Source organism: Strix aluco, chromosome 2, assembly GCF_031877795.1.
Source record: "Strix aluco isolate bStrAlu1 chromosome 2, bStrAlu1.hap1, whole genome shotgun sequence".
NCBI lineage: Eukaryota > Metazoa > Chordata > Aves > Strigiformes > Strigidae > Strix > Strix aluco.
The window spans coordinates 108,980,364-109,001,353 of NC_133932.1; the positions used below are offsets into that span (position 1 = coordinate 108,980,364).

General features: G+C 43.4%; 1 protein-coding gene across 2 annotated transcripts; it reads left to right on the forward strand.

Annotated features, from left to right (window-relative positions):
- The first annotated feature begins 368 nt into the window (after nucleotides 1–368).
- On the forward strand, nucleotides 369–20,990 carry LOC141920272 (phosphatidylinositol 3,4,5-trisphosphate 3-phosphatase TPTE2-like). 2 transcript variants are annotated; one of them, XM_074816962.1, is made up of 19 exons: nucleotides 369–415; nucleotides 1,757–1,849; nucleotides 3,923–4,000; nucleotides 6,309–6,356; nucleotides 7,087–7,245; nucleotides 7,662–7,781; nucleotides 10,513–10,612; nucleotides 11,451–11,514; nucleotides 12,043–12,107; nucleotides 12,694–12,754; nucleotides 13,651–13,732; nucleotides 13,815–13,903; nucleotides 15,188–15,249; nucleotides 16,206–16,286; nucleotides 17,337–17,442; nucleotides 18,099–18,196; nucleotides 18,575–18,670; nucleotides 19,140–19,210; nucleotides 20,706–20,990. In XM_074816962.1, exons 2-19 carry the CDS (start codon nucleotides 1,800–1,802, stop codon nucleotides 20,806–20,808), a joined length of 1,533 nt encoding a protein of 510 aa, XP_074673063.1. In that variant the 5' UTR covers nucleotides 369–415; nucleotides 1,757–1,799; the 3' UTR covers nucleotides 20,809–20,990. The 2 variants fall into 2 exon arrangements, with proteins under 2 accessions (XP_074673063.1, XP_074673062.1); XM_074816961.1 differs by lacking the exon at nucleotides 369–415 and adding an exon at nucleotides 1,530–1,543.

Consider the following 20,990-nt stretch of genomic DNA (forward strand, 5'->3'; position numbering starts at 1 on the left):
GAAAGAGAAACTTTCTATTTAGTCAGCTGCCCAGAAATGCCCCCTATTCTCAGCGTTCGTCTTAAAGAATTTATTTCTCCTGGACAAGAGGCATCCGGAAAGTCTCCTGCCATCGGTTAACCGCATCTACCCCTGGCGAAGCTCCAGCAGCCCTGGGAGCAGCCCCCAAAAGCTCGCTTTGAGCTCCCTCTGCTGCCGAGCGTCCTGCAGAAAAACTTCACAGCGCCGTCCTGGCCTCAGCAGCAGCACTATTCCACCGCACGATGCTCATGCTCCGGGACTGCTTCTTGCTTGACTGTTGGTAAACGAGGAGGTAGGCGTGAAGCCTCTGCAGAGCACAGGGTAACGCGCCGTGTTTGGCCCTGCAGGCTCCGACTCTGCAAAAACATAAGGTGCTCAATGTTATGTGAAGAAAGTAAGTGCTCAATGTTACGCGTCTCTGCCCGGGATGGAGGCAGTGGCTGTCACAGGCCGTGGGGGCCTCACTGGCCCACAGCCCGCGGCCTACCTGCACCAGCCCTGTCCCCATCGCGGCCCCCAAAAGCCGCCATGCCACGCGAAATGCATTACGAGGCGTCAAGGCGCAGCAGCAAAGCTGCCAGAGCCCGAATGGCCGAGGCTCGGGGGAAGGGGGGCGGCCTGGCTGGCGGCCTCCTCGCTCCTGCGGGCCTGTGCGGGCCGGGGGCGGCGTGACCCCGGGGGGACGGGCAGGCCCTGGCCCGGCTGCCGCCGCCGGTTGTTGCCCACCCGGTTGTTGCTCACCACGGCGAGGTGACGGGCGGTGTCGGGAGCGGCGGCGGCGTCGCCATGGCAGCGGGCGGTGCCGCCCGGCCCGGCCCCGGCCCAGGTGCAGGTGCAGCCCCGCCGGGCCATTTAGCCGCGGCCTCAGGCCGTTGGGCTGAGGGTGTTCGTGCTTCGGGGGGGTGAGTGGGGCTCTGCGGCGCGGCCGGGGTGAGGGAAGGCGGGAGGGTCGGGAGAACAGCCCTCAGGAAGTTTAACGCAACTTTCCGCTGAGTGCGCGGAGCGCCGGGGGCGGGTGTCTGGGCTCGACTTTGAGCCCGGCGGCTGGAGGTGGGCGGCCGCGCTGAGGTGAGGGCGGTAGGGGGAGAGGGAGCTCCTGGGGGGCTGGGACCACCGCGGGCCCTACCCCCTGGGGCTGCGGAGCACCAGGCTCCGTGTGGCTGCCGCCGGGCCGGGGCTCGGCCTGCGGGCCCTCCGCTGGGCAGGGGTGCCGGCGGCTTGCCGATGCCGGTCCCTCTCCGGAGTGGTGGGGAGGCTGCTGGCGGGGCCGTGGCCGCCGCTGTGGGAGCCGGTTCCCTCCCTGGGGCTGTGAAGCTGTGCCCGAGCGGCGGCTGCCGCCCGGCGAGGCAGGTCTGAGGCAGTGGAGAGGCGGGGGTCGGAGCGCGGGCCTCCCGCCGGAGACGCTGATGTGCGCCGGGGGGGTCTTGGGCCCGCTCCCCGGGGCTCCCAGCCTCCCAGAGGTGCCGGCTGGGGCTCGTGTGTGTTTCATAGCTTGAAGCAGAGGAAAATGCTTCATCGTGAGGTAAAGATGCTGTTTTATTGTCACTGTGGCATATTAGGTATAGCCAAAAAACCACCACGCTGCAGAGTGTGCAGACTCTTGTGAGCCTTATAAAGATTGTGCTTTGTCAGCTGGGGGCACGGGGAAGTAACTGGAAATGGAGCAGAAGCTTGTCTGCTGGTAATCTGTGAGGCTGGTATTCACTGTTTCTTGTACTGATCTCTCTTTAACTAGGTGTACTTCTCTTAAGACCAGCAGAGCAACAACACCAGGCAAAATGACAACTGTGAAGTATGAACAAGGGGCAGAGCTGACAGAAGTGTCCAGGTGAGTGAAATGAACTGCACCAGTGTATGGGTTTGGGATTGAAGTATATGCTGTGTGTGGTCCCCTGTCTAGAGTTTCTTAGTGCTTTAAATGTAACAAAGAGAATAATGATGGAGTGCTTAAAGTTTGTACAGCATATAGTCTTTGTATTCCTCCCCCCTTAAAATGCTGTTGTTGGAGAGCAGTGATATCTTTGAGAGGAATATGCTGTCATGATTGACTTATTGCAAATAGTTAAGAGCTAATTAAGAAGTACAGAGCACCCAGCCCTGGTATAATAAGCTCATGGCAGTAAATCCTGTTCTCTTCTAGCATCCAGAAACACTGTCAAGGTCTCTTGTATAGCAAGATGCTCTTGCTCTGCTCTCCTTAAAAGCCTCAAGTCTGAAGTTCCCTTTATCTGTCAACAGTCAGAAGAGATTATGCTCTGTAGGGAGAGTGTGTGTGGGGAGGAAATAGGTTCTTCTAGTATATCTGCATTTTCTTCTCTTCCATTCCAGTAGTCAAAGACTAGATGTAGTAGCTTGTGGCAGAGAGCTTGTTCCAGCTTGGACAACAAGTAGACGTAGAGTGCTCAGCAAAACAAACTCCCTCTGAGGGAAGCATTATCTAGAACTGAATTTTTGTGTGAGAGCACAGTGGATTTGGCTTCTGTTTTCTTTTTGTGTTAAAGATTGGCTTCCTAACCCAAAACACTGCTGTTGCTCATTCTTATTTTGGCTTATTTCAATCACAATAGAGGATAAGTAGGTGGCATTTGGTGCGCTTCATGTGTCTGGAAGTGTAAGCAAGTGATCTGCAGCAGAACTGCTGTAGCAGCAGCAACCTGCTTTAATGAGTGAAGCATTTCAGTAGTACATTAAGTGGAAACTCCCAAGTGAATATCCCGTAAGAATAGCTGGGAACAAAGCTGAATGGCCATATATTGCTAGATCTTCGCTTCAGTTCTAGGAACAAAATGAAGGTATTGGTGTTTAGAGATACTGGAGATGGAAAATTAGCCTTAAATACCAAAATTGTTGAGGGGGTGGAATCATTCCTTTATGCAGCCTGATACTGATGGTGGTGAACCATCAGTACTGGCTGCTGAAACTGTAGGAGATGCATCATCCACTGTGTTGCTTAAAAGGGGTTTAGCCCACCCTGCAGAAGCAGTGCTGGTGTACAGGTCCATTGTGGAGGACGAAGAATATGTGGATCCTTTGAGCTGTTACACGGACACTTCAAACATGCTTGATTTGTCTCAGAACAGCATGGAAACATCAATATTGAGTAGATGTATGTAGTTGTTCCTGCCCAAGAAGTAATGATGCCAGAGGCAGAGCCACAGCAAACACTGTGGCTGTGCTGTTATACAGCACAGTATTTCTCTGGAGGAGGCTGAATTAGAAACTCCTGGATTTGGGTGTTACACTTGATGACTTTAGAGAAAATGATGTGGCCTTCAAAGCTTCTCAGGTGGCTGAACAAAAACTTGATCTGAAAAGACCCTTTTAAGGAAGTTATGGCAAACAGCCACTACCCCCAGAATATGCTGTTCCAGCACTAGCTCAGCTGCTGCTGCTCTGGTCTTCCAGTTTCCGGTCTGGTATCCTGCTCTGCACAAAAACATCTCTGTGCTATGGCTTTTCCTGGTGAAAACATTCGTTCTCTGAACAAGTAGCTTACTGTAATAGCATTAATGTCATTTGGACTCTGTAGCAATTTTGCATATGTATGTTTCTATCACTTCCAGAGTCTGACTGGACTTTTAAGTCCTCATCAGACTCTTGGATGCCCTACTTCAAAGCCTTTTATCCTGTTGCTGAACACATCTGTTTCTTTCCTCCCCCAAAAGAGAAACTTTTGAGAGATAGGTTACTAATGGGAACTAAGTCGGTACAAGCCAAGGGGTTCTGCTGTGCCAGCATAGGGGAAGTCTTTCTTCTCCTGGTACTATGCCTGTGCTCTGGTCCAGGCTGCTGTTTGCTACTCGGCTGACAGTTAATATTCTTTTCTCTGGAACAACAAAGGGTAGCAATGTATAAAGTTGACATCTGTGTCAGTATGTGACTTGTGTTATTCCTTTGCCAGCTCTCCAACAGTAGAAGAGCCCACAGTAAAGATTGATGATGGTCGTGATGAGGATAATGAACCAGACAGCTGTTCCAAGTAAGCTAATGGTATACTAAAAGCCTTGCTTACCCCCAAAAGTGGAAAGTCTTGAGCAAAATAAGAAGGCAGATGGCTTGCTGAAGTAGAGATAAGCCCAATAAATCACTTGATACTGACATTTGTTCTAGTACATAAAAAAGACAAGTAAGTTCAGGAAGCTTCTTCATGCCTCTAGAGATGAAAGGCCCCCCCCCCCCCCCCAAGAACAAGTCCATCATATTATGGAGAATGGGTAGTCCAAACTGCATTGATTAAACTTTCCCAAAAGAATAAGTGGGAGAGCACAAACACTGGTGAGAAAATGAGGTGAATGAGTATCAGGGGCAAATGATAAGCATCATGCCCTTATCAAGACTAAACTGTCTGAACTTGCTAGTGGTTAACTCTGTTCCTGAAGTAGTTATTTTCTAACAGAGTTTAACTCCTGTCACCAGATTACTAACTCTTCTAGCATACTTAGTCAAGTCAGTGACAAGTGAATAGACCTGTTTCTGTTCCTGCAGCTCGAGAACAGTAAGACTAAGCCTGTTGTCTCAGTTCTTTTATGTGATGTCTTTCTAGAATTCAGAAGGTGGCATTTACAAATGCATTTCACAAAGGCTTCAACCTAAGTATGTGAGCAAATGTGCCATGTTCTCATCAACTGATTTAAGATGTTGGCAGGCCAAATTGGAGTGGTGTGTATATATTTCAGTCTTTAGTGCATCTAATAAAGGTACTTGTCCTTAGACTGTGGAAGCTGAAGTCTTGGTGTACCTAATACATTTGCAATGTAGGATTGACTGGGCAAAGACACAGACCAGCAAACTGTTAGCATAATACCGCAGTGCTTCCTTAGATATTAGATGTTCATAAATGCAAGGAGGACCTCCCATATGCTAGGCTGCCTTCAAGATACGACCCGTTATTACATCCTTGACTTCTGTAGGAAAAGTGGATACTACAACCTAAGTATCTCCTTCCTGCTTAAGGATGCAGGTGTTTTCTGGTTAGACCTTGTTCTTTAGTTTAAGGTATGAACCTAATAATGAGAAGCGTGGATTAATTCAGTAAGCTCAGCAAAATGCTTCTTCATAACTTCGAAGATATCTAGCCTTGTCTTAAACTGAGTTATTGACGTGTTAAGGATATGCACCAAGTGAAATGCAATGCTCAAGTTACCCTAGAGGAAACAAGTAGTTCAGACAGGATCACTGGGGTGCAGCATGCATTATTGAGCTGACAAAGACTTCCTGTAACAGTGGTATCTCTAATGGTGGTGGGGAGGGCAAGTGTAGTAACGGTATAGAACAGGAAAGATAGGGTAGGTATGTGAACAATATGGAAGGAATCTACTAGTATTTTTTGTCAGTATGTCAGAACTTTTGGTAGGTGCTGCTGTTAGAGATATACTTGGACAAGGTCTTTTCTTTTAAGTGTCTAAGAAAAGACTCGGTGCTTACAGTAGTTAAGTAATCCCAAGATTGAAAAACAGATTGCCAGTCTGTTAAGTAAACTGCCAGAATTTGGGGTTAGCAGATAATTGCTTCTACCTTGGTTCTTAGTGTAGCCTAAAGAGACTTTCAGCTAGGGAGATAGTTACACAAAGGCCTAGCTTTAAACAAGAAGACATAAAACAAAGCAGAGAAGCAGCAAATAATCTCCTGTAAGTGAAAACAGGAGCTGCAACCTTGGTAGGGCTGGAGATAACTCTCACAATTGAAAGAACTTGGCTTCAGTAACTCATTTTCTTAAAAGGCACTGGAGTCTTCGGTCTGAAAGCCAAACCAATATTTCCTTTGAAAGGGGGAAGAAGGATTTGTCCTCTATTCCAAGAGCACACAAGCAGTAGTGGAGTTGTTAACAAGTGCAGCTTTTTCCATGCCTGGGAAAAAAATCCTCTGATACTATAAGCTAATATCTTGAACAGTATACCTTAAGATCTGTTTATCCTTTAATCTTCCTCTTGACCAATAACTATTATATAAGCACACTTCTTAAAGCTTATAACTGGGCATTAAGTCAGGCTTCTGGTGTCAGTGGAATTGTGGTGCTGACTAGTGTTATGCATAAGTACATACTGCTGTACTTCTAGGGTCTGTAGCTGATGAGTACTTTTTCTAACAAGTGGTCAAAGCATTGCTTTCAAGTACCGTCTTAACCGGTATACTTCATGAATGAAAATGAGTAATCTCCTTTAAAGAAATCACTACTATACAGAACTCAAAAACCAAATAATGTGAACAAAAGAATGTAACAGTGCTCTTGTGGCTGATGCCAGTAGCAAAATGTCACTTGTCTTGATGCCAGTTCTCTTCTCTTGCAGTGCAATTAGGAGAAAGATTTCCCCATTTGTGATGTCATTTGGATTCAGGTAAAAGATCATGCTTGTAACGATATGGGCAGGGTAGAAGTAGTCCTTATTTCTGGTGTAAGAACTTGGGAAGTTCCTTGAACAACAGTGACCCCAGCCTGCTGTCTGGAAAGTACTGAATCCCCTATCACCCCCATAAAGGGTGACCTGAGCAAAGTACTTTAATTGGGAAGGAAGTATTAAATAGATATGACTATATTCTCCAAAGAGAACTGAAAGTCAGAACTGTAAATGCTGTTGACTTGGATAAAAGTTCTTTAATGACTTTTTCCGGTCTGTGTCAGCCTTGAGCAATTATTTGGTCAGTTGTATGCAGTGTAGGTGCTGGAACAAGGTAAGCCATTAAAGACAGTTATTTTTAAGGGACTATAGTAAATCACAGGTGGGAGGGAAGGCAAGTAAGCTGAAAGATAGCACTGACACTTGTGTGCTGTAAAGCATTCAGGTTTGCACTACTTCTATGTAGCTGTGGAATTATAGGTCAACTACAGCTGAGTGTGAGGTAAATGTACAATTCCACATGGATGATATACTCTGGGCAGATCACTTAAAAATGCAATTTGAATCCTTCAGCTGCTTATACAAGCAGGCCTCAATCTCTATGTAAGATAACATATATATAACATATAAGATAAGCTTAAAACAAAAATCTGGGCTTGTGCTTTTCAGTCAATAAAAGTCAGCAATTCATTCCTACCTCTCAAGATGACTTGTATTTTTCTTTTTGCAGAGTATTTGGAGTCGTACTTATCTTTGTGGACATTATAATTGTTATTGTGGATCTGGCTATCAGTGAGAAGAGGGGTGTTAGAGATATTCTCGAAGGTGTTTCCCTGGCAATAGCGCTCTTCTTTCTCATCGATGTTATCCTGAGGGTGTTTGTTCAAGGGTAAGACATGGGTGAAAATTAAGTCAGTGTGGCAAGTACTCAAGCTAGCAAGGAAGCAATAGTTCAAGATTGGACTATGAACATGGATGCCCTGTAGGCTAATTTTCTGGTCATAGACAATGGCCACATCTCTTCTTGGCTGTGTATATTGGCTATTACCCTTCTATAGAATAATCTGTAGAGTGCTTTTGGTATAAGTGAGCACTTGGAAACCACATCAGCTTTGCTGTGACTTATGTGTGTAGACCAGGTGTAAGAATATTTACTTAGTGAGTCTTCAGTGCTGAGTATTAAGAACTACTTCAGGAGAGCTTGTCTCTAGCAGTATTTCTGTATAGGTGATTCTCTTCCTGAAAGATGTATTTCAATCTTTGCTATCCATGTGGGCATCTGTCTAAAACTCTCCTTTGTTTCAGCTTCCGGAACTATTTCCAGTCCAAACTGAATATTTTGGATGCATTCATAGTGGTGGGCACTCTGTTAATTAACATGACATACTCCTTCTCTGACCTTGCTGCAGCAGATCAGATACCGAGGTAAGAATGGTATGGCAGCTGTTAAATGTGAGCTGTCTTTTGATAATCTTCTGAGAATTTTCTTGGGCACCTCTAAGCTAGATACTAACACAGCATATTCGTGATCTAGTATTTCACGGTATGGACTAGTAAAGGACAGAGGCACCTAACTTTGGTCTACAGTTATACTGTAGACTGTCCCTGTTTTGAAGACAGAGATGATCTAAACAATTGGAGTAACTAAAAGTGAATAGTGAGGCCATCAGATTCTCTGAGCCAAGCTTTTTTTTTTCTTTTTTTTTTTGGGGGGGGTGGGGGCAGAGTGGGGCAGGGGGAAGGTGTGCAGCAGCCCGGATAGAGAGGAGACTCTGAAGAAGGTCAGAAAGAAGAGTTGGATTATAATAGCAAATGGAACAGACAACTGAGGGAGGATCTCCATCTAATGGACCTTGAAATACAAAGAGTTGCCACACTGTCTTGTTTCCTCCACCTTGCTTTCTCAAGAGCCCCATAGTAACATACGTAGGATTTTTCAGCCGTGCCCTGGGGAGGGGAAACATGCTGCTGATGTGCATAAGTTAATTCAAGTCATATTTCAATCTGATTTCTGTAGCTTGATCAGATAATAATCTGTGAGAGGAATCCACTTCTGATGGAGACTGAACTACAGTTGAATTGATGAAACTTGCTTGCATCAGCCAGGGAGAGAAGTTGAACTCTTTTTTTTTTTTAAAAAAATCACACCCCCTCCACCCCCAATTCAACTGGCTACTGGGCACAAGGGGGGAAACATTCTTCTAGAAGAAACCAACTCAAAGTCTAGTTATTGAAGAATCCAGAATTGGACAAACACTTGGAAGTACTAGTAGTCTCTTCAAATGCCAGCTAAACTCACTTTTCAAAAAATAGAACTGTCAAAGGAATAGCTTTTGCAGCCTCAGTATAAAAGGTTGTTTTCTTCTAGGTCTTTTTAAATATTAATCTGAATTTAGTGCTTACTTGCTATTTCTCTGGCCACATTTTATTAAAGCAACTTTCATCTTATGGCAGCATCTGGTAGGAGAAATAGCACTGTGACAGGATAATCTGCACTGCTACTTTTTTTAGGCTATGTTAGTAGTAGGCCTGATCCTGCACTGACTCATAGTGTTGTAGATCAGTATGTGCAAGTTCCTTGTATTCTGACTTGCTGAAGTTGATGGGGATTTAGAATAGGCTTTTGGGTCACAGAAAAAGGAGTTCACACTGATGCTCTTGAGAGATAATCAGCTGGGGCCTACCATCTCACCCATGTAATTCTTGAGGCCCTCTGTGAGGCTTCTCTTGCTAAGGGCTCTTTAGTCCTGTTATGACCATAATATTTCTATCTGGCACTAGATGATGCCTCAGACTTAGCCAAATCCCAGATCTTGAGGTGAGATGGTCTTACTACCTAACACTCCAGTAGTGTCCACGCAGTCCAGCTAAGTCCCAGTAGCCTGCCTGAGGTTTATCACTGTTCTTTCCTTATAGACCTTCCTCAATAAGCAAACAGCAGTCTTAAAACACCTGATGCATCTCAGAATAATTAGAATCTAAACAGCTTTTATGTGGATGAGAGCATATATGTGACAGGTGAAATTTCAGTGGCAGTTCATAGAGGTAACATGCTCTGATGGAGGGCTATGGTCTCTGTTTCTAATCTGGTCTAGCTAGGTGCGCATTGGGATGAGTTACATGTTTCCTTGAAGTCTGCAAACTGCCTTTATCTTAGAGCTGCTTCTCACAGTTGTGGTTCAGGCTGGGGAGAGGGCCTATGGAGTCTTCACTCCAGTGTTGGTTCATCTCCTTGGCTGTTAGCTCCAACCGAACTCCTGAAAACAGCAAGGTGACCCTGGACTACGAAGGAGCTAGGGGAAAGAACTGAAGCTTTCCTCTAGTTGTCCAGGAGAACCTTGTCTTGATGACTTTAAGCTTCACATCAGTGGAGAGAGCACAGTGTCTTCAACTGGAGGTGATGGGATAATGTTTCCATAATACTTGTTCCCCTTACTGTAGGTATTCACCAGGATTCTTACCTAAGTGTATCAGGACCTAAAATATGTGCATGTGCTCCTTAAAAGTATATGCTCACATACCTCCTTAAGGAACGAATTTTAGTTTGCCCTAGTCCCTAGTGGTATGCAAAAGCAGCTGCCCCTGTTCACTTCTTTCTGTAGAACCACTCACATAAGCATCTTGCCTGCTTCAAAGTTCAACAGCAGTTCAAAGTTCCTCAAACCAAATCATCTGTTCAAGTTGCTGAATGATTAAACACAGGGTTTATACAGCTCTGTTCTCAGGTTTCTTAATCAAGGCATGGTGTAATATAGCCTGTCCAGCTTCTCTTTTCAGCTGTTTTTCAGGTGGCTACTTACACTTAAGTATATACTTGAGAACAAACTTCAAGGAACAGGAATTTGGGGGTAATAACATAGGTAGTGTTAAAGGAATTTGTTGCTTACTGCGCAGAGGTGCCTGTGAAAGTCTGTTTGAGCAAGTAGGGGTTTCCTAGTTCTGTTAGCTGTTCAGAAGACTCCCAAAAAACCTCAGTAAAACAATGGTATTCTTCAAGCATAGTATTTTCTCCAAAATCAGCCTGAGAAGTCCTGGTTCAGTATATGCAACAAAGCTTTAAACTGTCTCTGAAACAGCTTTTGAATAGCTTTAAGCTTTGCAGCTAAGTTTTTAATTATGTTCATTTTCTTTCATGGTGAATCTGACCCTTATCTAGAATGGTTACTCTCTTCCGAGTTCTGAGAATTGTCATCTTAATAAGAATATTTCGCCTGGCTTCACAAAAGAAGCAACTTGAAGTGGTGACCAGGAGAATGGTAAGTTGGCCTCTTAATATATCTAGGCTACTGTTACTGTTTCCAACTCTATCTATTTCTTCAGACAGCCATCAATGGTGAGTAGCAAGACTGCCCACAGCCTATTGGCCTGCAATTGATAATAATGCCAAAACAGCGTGTTGTTCTGTGTCCCTGACAAGGTACTGGAGCTCTGCCTCAACTCCAGTATAGCTAATAATTCTTAACTTTGTTCAAGTAAGCAACAACTTGACCTGGAACGCCAGCATATCAAAGTGATTGCAACACCACCATGTGTCTCAATCAATACTTTCTAGTCTGTGTGATACATGGACTGTTTTCCCTCACATGGGGGAGGATAGGAATTGTAATGCTTCTGCTGCTTATTCCAGGTGAAGACAAAACAACCTAGCTGTTGAAGCCCTACCTGTTGTAAATGCCTCTTCTTATTTTCATCAGGGGCACTGAAGTGGTACTTGAAGCTTCAAGTGTGTCCTTTTGCTCGGGAATAAGCAGTCTTGGTTATGCTGCCCTTAACTTTCTTCTTCCTTCCCTTGGCCCCTCAATGCTCCAATAGCAATGACAGATTCATGCTGCAGTCCGCAAAGAATCTGCAGTGTTCTTTCCACTAGAACAAACTTTGATACCTCAGGGTAAAAATTATGTATGGAGCTTCTACCTAAAAGCTAACACAATAAACGTTATTCTTGGCTAATGCTGTAAACTTTGCTATAGCAAAATGAAGCTCTGCTACTCATGACTTGACTTCAGAGTCTAGATGGTAATTTTTTCCTAGTAACAGGCAATGCTTGTTGATCTCTGGCATTTCTTTGGAAGACTAACTCTACTCTTTCGGCAGGTCTCTGAAAACAAAAGGCGTTATATGAAAGATGGCTTTGATCTGGATCTCACTTATATTACTGGTTTGTAGAAGCAAATGACACTTTTCAGCATGTTATATCCTGCTAACAGTAGTTATTCAGTTAATAAGTGCTTGACATGAAATACAGGCAATGTTTTAGACTAATGAAACTTAAGTATGAAGTCAAACCAGGCCTACTCCTTTTCTGTGGGATTGTGAAATATGGATTCCTAACTCTGACACTGTTCTCAAGGATTTGCCTACTAGGGGAGAGGTTGTACATGCTGTATGTAATGATAGATATTCTCCTGAGGCCTAGGGAACCAGAGCCAAGAAACTGTTAACTAACTCATAGTATTTTTCCCTGTGATTCTATGGAGACTGACACTTAATGGTATCTGATGCTTCAGGAAACATTATTCTGCTCTGGCTATACTAAATGCAGAAGAAAACCTCTCAGAAATGGGTAGGTGGTTCTAATAATTAGGGTGGAAAGAAGCTGTTTCATAATGATGTTGCTCTCAATCGTGTACTTCTTACATGTGGGGAGGGTTCCCAATGTTACTTCTGACTGTTGTCTCTTCCACAGATCGCATTATTGCAATGTCATTTCCATCTTCTGGGAAGCAGTCTTTCTACAGGAACCCTATAAAGGTAAAAATCTCTCACCTACCAAGTTCAGTACTTCTGAATATTGTTTTACTTCCAGGTTCCCACTAATCTACCTATGGACTAGATTGTCAGGTCAGTCCTAGTCCTGCTGTCATGGCTGGTTGGAATGACTAAATGGTGGTCTCCAGTGTGCTGCACTGTTTGTATTGTAGTCTCTTAGCTAAGCCTAGTGGGATATATCTTGCAGTGTGCGCACTGGTGCTCTGATGCCCCTGTTCCTTGGGAATGCTTCAGAGACCCAAGTCAGTTCTGTCCCAGGCTAGTAATAGTGTGAGTGATGAGAACTGTATACTCATCTAAATAATCTTTAAAAGGTCTGCATTAATGCCCTTTAGAGCTATGCTGCTTGATATTGTGGAAACATAAATTTTTAAGGCAGGCAAGATAGTCACAGTAATACTTTTATTCCACACAAGAACTTGAGCTATTGGGCTGGAAAGACCTGCTGTCTTAGGGCTCCTTATGAATGCAGTCGCTGACGCCATTTGGGGGGTGGGGGATGAGGTGGCAGTGGAAATAAGGATTAGAGCACTATCTACTCTGAACTTGTATCCTGTTATTGCTTTAGGAAGTTGTAAGATTTTTGGACACCAAACATGCAGACCACTATAAAGTCTACAATCTCTGCAGTAAGTATGTTTAGCTGCTGACTCTATTGAAATACTGCTAAACAGGAAAACATCTTTTCAAGGTATGATGCTGGCAATACCAGATCTCCAAGAATTTAAAGTCTGTCAAAAGCACACAGCTGTCTCTGACTACATTCTGTCCTGAATGTGGCTACTGACTTTGAGCATCTAATATATTGTACCGAAGCTTGCAAAGGCGGTACTGGATGCCTTTCAGTTTAGACTTCCTTGCTCATGCTGAACAATTGCTTCAATGTTCCAAAGCTCTTAAAGTGGAGAACTAAACCTGGGCAAAAACTTGGGGTGATGTTGAAGGATTTTTCTAATGAAGGCTTAGAAGAATAGAGTGAGTGAGTAGTTAAAAGATCTTCTGTTTGGAGGTGGCTAAGACAATGAAAAATACTTCAGGAACAACTATCCTGTGGTTTTTGATGCATGGTAGAGCGTCAGAGCTGGAAGCAGACAAGGTATGATATAGAAGCATCAATACTTCAATACAAGTCCTGAAACAATAAAACTGTCCTCTAGCCAGCAGAGGGATGGATGAGGGGTCACAGATGAGGACTGTGGTGTTATCAGCTCTTTACCACTTTGTAGGTGGTCGTTACAGTGATTAGCCCTGACAGTACATCAGAACATTAACTTTCAGATCCCTAAATAACCCCTATGGAAAGGAATGGCCATCTGGGCTTGAATTTTCACTTGAGTGAGGTGTGAAACTAGAAGATCAGCTTAGCCAAACTACCTCACAGTTTTTCTGCTTTTATCTGTCTGTTTTTTAATACTGTACTTTAAACACTAGTCTATGCTCAGACCAGCAGTTGTGTGTCACAAGACACTTTCTTTGTTGCAATCCTGTTCCCCTTCCTGGCATAACTTCAGATCTTTCTTTGTAGGTGAAAAAGGCTATGACCCCAAGTACTTCCACTACAGGGTGGAAAGGATCTTTATTGATGACCACAATGTCCCAGCGCTACAGTGAGTCTTGTCAAGAAATACGTACATCATGATAGTTTTATGTGGGCATTTGCTTTGATCCATTAATTTTCCTCTTACCTAGGGACATGCTGAAATTCACTGCCAGTGTCCGTGAGTGGATGAGTCAAGATGAAAAGAACATCATAGCAATTCACTGTAAAGGAGGCAAAGGTAGGACTTCTCACATCTAATCTGTGTATGCTAAAAATTACATGTTATTCTTATCATGGCTTCTTTGATGATAGTATGGCCTTAAGCCATAGCGTGAGATGGGTTTAGAGTGTAGCTTGACAAATTCTGCAGACACTGTGATGTCTAGCAACAGTATAGTGTTGTGTGTTTAGTATTACACAACCCTCTTTCTAGGTAGCCCAAATTAGTTGTTAATCTAAGGTGGCATCTGATCTCTTAAAATGGTCTTCAATAACTTCCTGCTGTCCTGGCTGCTGGAACTGTAGTTCCACAGGAGAGGCTGGGGATAGGGAGCTACTGAAACTGCTACTATCAAAAGTGTTAAGCTGCTGCTTTGGCTCCCTGGCAGCTAGCCACCCACGCTGAATATCCTGCACTGTAATATACTTCAAGCTTTTTAATTTCTTGCAGTAGAGGGGTGGAACGTTGTAGGTACCACTGGATCTTAAATTGAGATACACAAAGTATTATGTGATAAAGTGCAATGTAGTCTTATGGGGACAGACTAGTCAAAGCTGCTGGGCATGAGCTGACCTGTGGGTCCTATCTACAACCTGTAGTAGCATGGGAGCTGTTGAAGTACATTGATAGCTGTGCAAATAAATCAAACTTCCCTGCAAACATCCGTGACATCTGTAGCTGCCTGCTGTTACTGTTGTAAACGCTTGGCTTAAACCAGGTGGTTACTTAACGTAAAGAAGGTTCTTTCCCCCACATGGAACCATAGCTTAAAATGTTTTGCAAAACTGAACATTGAAACTACCTGCAGGCCAAAACCAGCTTGAAGAACAAGTGTAGGGAGGAGTGACTTGACCTCTGAGACTTTAAAGTCAGAACTGAAATGATATTGGAGTCTTTGCTAGCAGTCTTGATGCCTTCTTAGTAGTGTTGGGGGAAAAAAAAGTTGGAGCAGAGAAGCAACTCTTGAGACTTAGAGCATTAGCAAGTGCCAGTCTAACCTAATCTAGTAGCATGTACTTGACTGTATCCCCTGCTAAATGGAGTATGCAGATACTGTCCAGCTTCCTAAGGATCTTTAGGAATACCACAAAGAAATGTGGGGACTGCTTTTAAGGAACAAGTTAACAAACTGCAGTATCTTGTCTTTTAACTCATTCTTCCCAGAAATACAGGCACTTGACTACTCTGGTGTCACTTATCTCCTGTTATCTCTTCTATTTCAAAAGTTGTAACTTCATCTTGACAAAAATAATCCCAAATACCTTTGAACTCCTGTAGTTCAACCTGTCTCTTCTCATACAGGCAGGACTGGAACAATGGTCTGTACCTGGCTCATAGACAGTGACCAGTTTGAGAGCGCAAAGGTAAAAACTGGTGTTTATTTTTTGAATCTTATAGTGTTCAAAATGCCTTTTCGAACCTATTTAATTGGTGAAATGCACTAATGCTCTGCAAAAAGTCTATACTGAAAAAATGATACTGTGAAAAATCTGTTTTAAGAAATTCTTGCAAATCTTGCTACTATGTAAATTCCTTTTTGATGAAGACTATTCTTGATTGGGAAGAACTGGGAAAGTAGAACTTAACAGGATACCAACTTTTGAAGTACTTTTTTGAAGGCATAATAGACCTACGATTTTAAGGTACAACTTTCTTAAACTGTAGATGGTGTCTGAGCATGCTTCACTAAAGATAGTAGTTTTAAAGTGCAATTTTTTCCCCAACCTCCATCCAACTGGTGTGAGGTATCAAGAATTTTCTTGTCTTGACTACCAGAATTACAGCAATTCAAGCCCTTCGGGGGAAAGGGAGAGAGATCAGCAAGTCCCAGCCAGGACAGATGCATGTGCTGCTTTAGTATCCCAGGTCTGGTGTATCAGTCTGGTGACCTGGGTTGCAGAAGACCCGGGTCACTCAAGATAGTCTGGCCAGAGTGTGTATCCATTTAGTCACTTGTTTTTCTCCGAGTTTGGTTTGTGAAGATCTGAACCTAATGTTTGGCTTGGTGTGCCACAGAGCACTGTAAACCGTATAGATGGTTCTAAAGCAATTGCTTAAAAAGCACTTTGCTCTCCTCATTCAATGTGCTTTTTTAGCACTCTTTCATGGATCACAGACTTAATGTATTTGACTTCCTAATTAGTACTTTATTCTAGTTAAAAGCCTCTTTGTAGAAGGTACCAAAACAGCTATTGCATATTTTCACTTATATTCTCTTACTGGAATTGATTAGTGTAATTCTAGTTTACTGTCCCCTTCTCAGGAAGGGGAATGGTAGTGGGATGAATATCTTAACCCTTGAAATTACTTTCCTATGTAGGAAAGTTTGGACTACTTTGGAGAGAGAAGAACTGATAAAAGCACAAGCACCAAGTTTCAAGGAGTTGAAACTCCATCCCAGGTGAGCTTGACCCAGTCCAGTAACGGTAGCCAAACCAACACTAGCCTTGTGAGTGCTTACGCTACCCCACCTCCCCTGTCTCACTTCAGATATGTAGGTTCCTACTAATGATTAACTCCTGAACGTGCTGTACTCTTTCTTTAAGCATTGGAAGACTATCGACTCGTTGGGTTGCAGTGCATCTTCCCCCCCCCCCCCCCCCTCCCCCCCATTTGTCCAAGTACATTCCTTATGCCTTTCTCTGTAATATCACCAAATCTGAATTATGCTATCTAAGGTAACAGAATTGTCGAGACGAGGAGAGCTTTTGGTCCAACCCCACTGTTGAAGCAGGGTGAGCTAGAGCAGGTTGCCTAGGGCCATATCCCATTAGGTCTAGAATATCTCCACAGATGGAGGCTCCACAACTTCTCTGGGCAACCTGTTGCAGTGTTTGCCCACCCTCACAGGAGCATGACCATGTAAGACAATTGGGCTGTTTATCAGGGATGCACTGCAGCCTGGCCTGGGGAGGGCCGTGGCACTGCTGTGCCTGGGTGGAGGAATGCCTCCTCTAGAGACTGCATTCACAAGGAAATACTAAACAAGTTACTGCCTCAGACCACTGTCTGGGGCTGTGCTCATTCTGATTCACTGTGTACTGTGAAATGAAGCTGGTTACAGAAGTACTTTTAGCTGCTGGCATAAAATAGAATGGAAGTACAGCTGTCCTTCAGAATCTGCTTCTGTAAAATGAAAGTATACTGTACATTTAAATGTTCTGTCCTTTAAAGCTACAATATAAAAGCTCCTCACTTCTTGCTGAACCCAAAAGTACAGAATACCTCTTAGAACATGGAGCTCAAATACTTGCTAAAAATATAGATGTTGAATTTGTCTAGAGGATTGTTTGAACGAGGGAGGGGAAGAACAAATGGCTACTTTCTTCTTGTCTTTGTACTTAGAGCTAAGAACTCTGCATAGAAGTTCTATTTAATCCTACTTCTGCCTAGAATTAGTCTGTGTGGGGTACAGAAACTGCATAATGTGTCTGGGTTTTTTGCATTACAGAGTAGGTATGTGGGGTATTACGAGATCCTGAAAAACAAATATAACTTGAAACTCCCACCAGAGAGACAACTCAAAATAAAAAACCTCAAAATCCACTCTATACATGGTAAGAACTCTTGAATTTGGGCATTCCTCTATCTTGTAATGGTTTCCTAATACAGGCAGCTGATGTCTACTGTCTGTCTTGTGAAGCCCATGATAGGAATGTAGATTTAATGCGATTTGAGAATTCAAATGGCAGAGTTAAAATGTAGTGAAGAGCATTTTGGAGTGCAGTTACCCCATGTGTTCTGTCACTTTCTGGGTGTCTGGTCAAATGGTGGCTTTTGTACAACCTGCTCTGTTTTGGGAGGGGAATCACTTTTCAGGTGAGATTAACTTCACATGTGGAACTGGGTCCACTAATGTTTCTCAGCTTGATACACACAACTGTTTCTGTACATATGTTCTGGTAATTTTGATAAAAGGCTGGAAGTTCAGCACTACTCGTTCAAGGGGACTTCAAACTGCTGTTCTTCAGTCAGTGGAACTAGACTCTACATTAGCCTGTTCTGGCTCCACTGGTAGGATTCACTGGTACTTCAAAATACAGTTATCAACCACTGAATCTTGAGCTACCTTTAGGATGTGAGTTCTCTAAAGTCTATAGCGAGGCATTCTGGAGAGAAGGCACTTTTGAATAGGATTGCACTTGGCTTTGTGACCACTTATGTTTCCAGCTAATGTATGTACTATGGTACAATACAACTTTTTTCTTCCTAGGAGTTGGGAAAGGCAATGGAACTGATATGAAGGTGCAGATAATAGTGAGGAAGCAAGTTGTACTAGAATGTGTATGTGCCAATCAAGGAAACTGCAAGGTGAGAGTACTATGAAATCATGTCATTTGAGTCACTGAAGCTGAAAGCTGACTTATCGGTCAAAAATGTCTTCCTGTAAAAGTTGAATACTGATCATGAAACTATCTAAATAAATAGATGCTGTAAATTCTGAGAGAATGAAAAAACTAAGCTTTGCTAAATCACAGGAAAAGTAGGGGTAAGATAGTGAAAGATTTTGCTAGAAGTCAATTAAATGCAATAATTCACTCTGACCTGAGTGGCTTAAATTGTTGGCTGCTATTCTGATGCTGCTATTGCATTTGTATACCATGAATGAGCAGCTAGGTATTGTCATGAATTGGTCCCTTGTCTCTGCAGTAACTTTTCATTAATGTAATACTTTACTCTGTTATCCAGCTCTTCCTTGATTCTGAAAGTGACTCTGTAGTCATTGGCTTGGAAGACAGTCCTGTTATAAGCGGTGATGTGAAAGTCAGATTTGAATCGCTTTCTGTAAGTATAACAGCATGAAGACCTTCACTTGAGTATGAGGAGAGGCTGCAGTGTAAACTGCAGCTGGGCTGGTTGTACTGTGTGGGGCAGAATCTGTGTTCCTCCCCAGTGACTCCTGTTGTGTGGAGTGGCCCCACTGTGCGAGTGATGCAGCAAATGCTGCTACATCAGCCTGTGCAGGCAGGAGAGGTGTCCGGCTGTTCATACAGTACAACCAAGACATCTTAGTTGAGTACCTGCTGCTTCTAACATGGGTGTCTCGCTTTGTTGTATGAAGTTTGAGTGACCTAGTCCTAAAGTAACTTCAATGACAATAGTGATCTGGGTGTGATACCGGGTTCTTCAAGTGTACTGGCTCTGGCGCTGTAGCTTTGTAAACCAAACTACTGAGGACAGGTGGGTACTCTTGCTCTGCAAAAATAGAGTCGTTTTGTGGAATGGAGTCCTTAAACAAGGCCTTTCCTTTTAGGATCTCCCAAAAGGCTATGACAACTGCCCATTCTTCTTCTGGTTCAACACTTCCTTTATTGAAAATAACAGGTAAGCGATCGTAGCAGCTGCCTTCAGATCCTAGCTGCCGGTGTCTGAACAGAGGTGGAAGTTCATAAACATAGCTGAGATGGGTGGCTGATCCAGCCTGTCTTAGCTTCTGTGTGGATACTGGTCTCTGACTCTCAACTGTAACTTGTGAGCAGGCAGTTGGTGCACACTTGTTCACACTGTGACAAGTGTTTTAAACATGTGAGCTCTTTATCTTGATCAACTTAATCCATTGGAGTCTTTCCTCAGCACTCTAAGTATTGCTAATGAACTTGAATTCAAAAAAGTAATGCTAACTATTCAAACCAAAGGCAACTCTGCCATCCTATAGTATGGCTGCCTGAGAGGCTGGAACTCATTCAGCAGCTTAGCAGGCAAACATTAAGACCAGAGTTAGAGGTACTGATGGTTGGGATCCCAAAGAAAGGCTCTTTTACTACTTATGCTTTTGTTAAAGTGTAGAAATTACTCTTTTTTTCTTGTTGAGACTAGAACTCCTGGGGGAGCTCCAGACACTGAAAGTTGGGCTTGTGTGTCTCACTAGGGGAGTGATGTAGAAATGCAGAGACAGGAGGTCTTCTCTTCTGTCTACCAAACTTGACAGATTTAGACAGAGGAACAGTGAACTTGGCATAGGACATAATTCCTGTGTTCTCCATGACTGGAACAGGAAGAAAGCAATTTTTATTTAACAGATCCCATCAGAGCATGAGGAGAGAAAGCCATGAGCCTGTGTTCATAACTCCAAACTTAATGGGCTCAGCCAGCAATGCACCTTGCATTCTAGCTGCAGACATCGAGACTGCAGACTGGTTAGATCAAACCAGTGCCAGGAGAAATGTATGCCTGCTGTCTGACAGCCCTGCAACGGTGCCATCTCAAAAGTTTCACCCAAGGGCTTTGTTTCTTACAGGGCTAGGGAGGATGTCCCACCAGACCTTCTCTTAAAGAGAATTTAGTAGAGACTGTCTCCCTTTCTGCTTAGAAAATTCTGGTAGACGTGAGGTGGACTAGGTCTGATCAGAAATGAAACTGCTGTTAGGGCAGTGCTTCTGTCTAATTCAGCCACAGCTGATGTACAAGTGCTATTAAGTGATAACTAGACATGAATTTGGTAAGCATTAAAAGTGGGAAACGTGCCTGATGAGCTTGACTGAATACTGAATCAAATCCTTGCCATGAGGAAGGTCAGTTATTAAATTCCTGCCAGTTGTATCCATCAGGAAGCATTGGGCTGAATGTAACACTAGTTTAACAATCTTGCATTGTGGGGCTCTGGAAAAAAAAAAAAAACAAACAACCTACAAACCCATCAGGTTGACTGTATGTTTCTGAGACTACTTCACATCTCAAGCCCTGTGCAGGCATGGCTGATGTCTGAATCCAAGATCTGGGGCTATATTTAATACTTCAGGGCTGAGCTTGAAGTTCTCTTGGCTGTCTGAAAGGAAAATCATGTCTTTCAGCCTAAGATATATTGAATTTTGTCTTTCAGACTCTACCTTCCCAGGAATGAGCTGGATAACCCTCACAAGTCTAAAACATGGAAAGTCTATAGTGAGACATTTGCTGTGGAGGTGAACTTTATTGAACCATAAGGGAAAGCTGAAAAAAGGGAAACACAAAGTTAATCTCTTTTCCTGGAGAGTGTCTTGCTGCTTCAGAATAAAGTGAAGCAGTCTCACTTTGATGTACTTAATGTATTTCTGTGTAGATACAACTTCTCAAATAAACTTACATGAAGTTCTGTTGTGCAGAGCAATAATACTCTGAAGAGTTA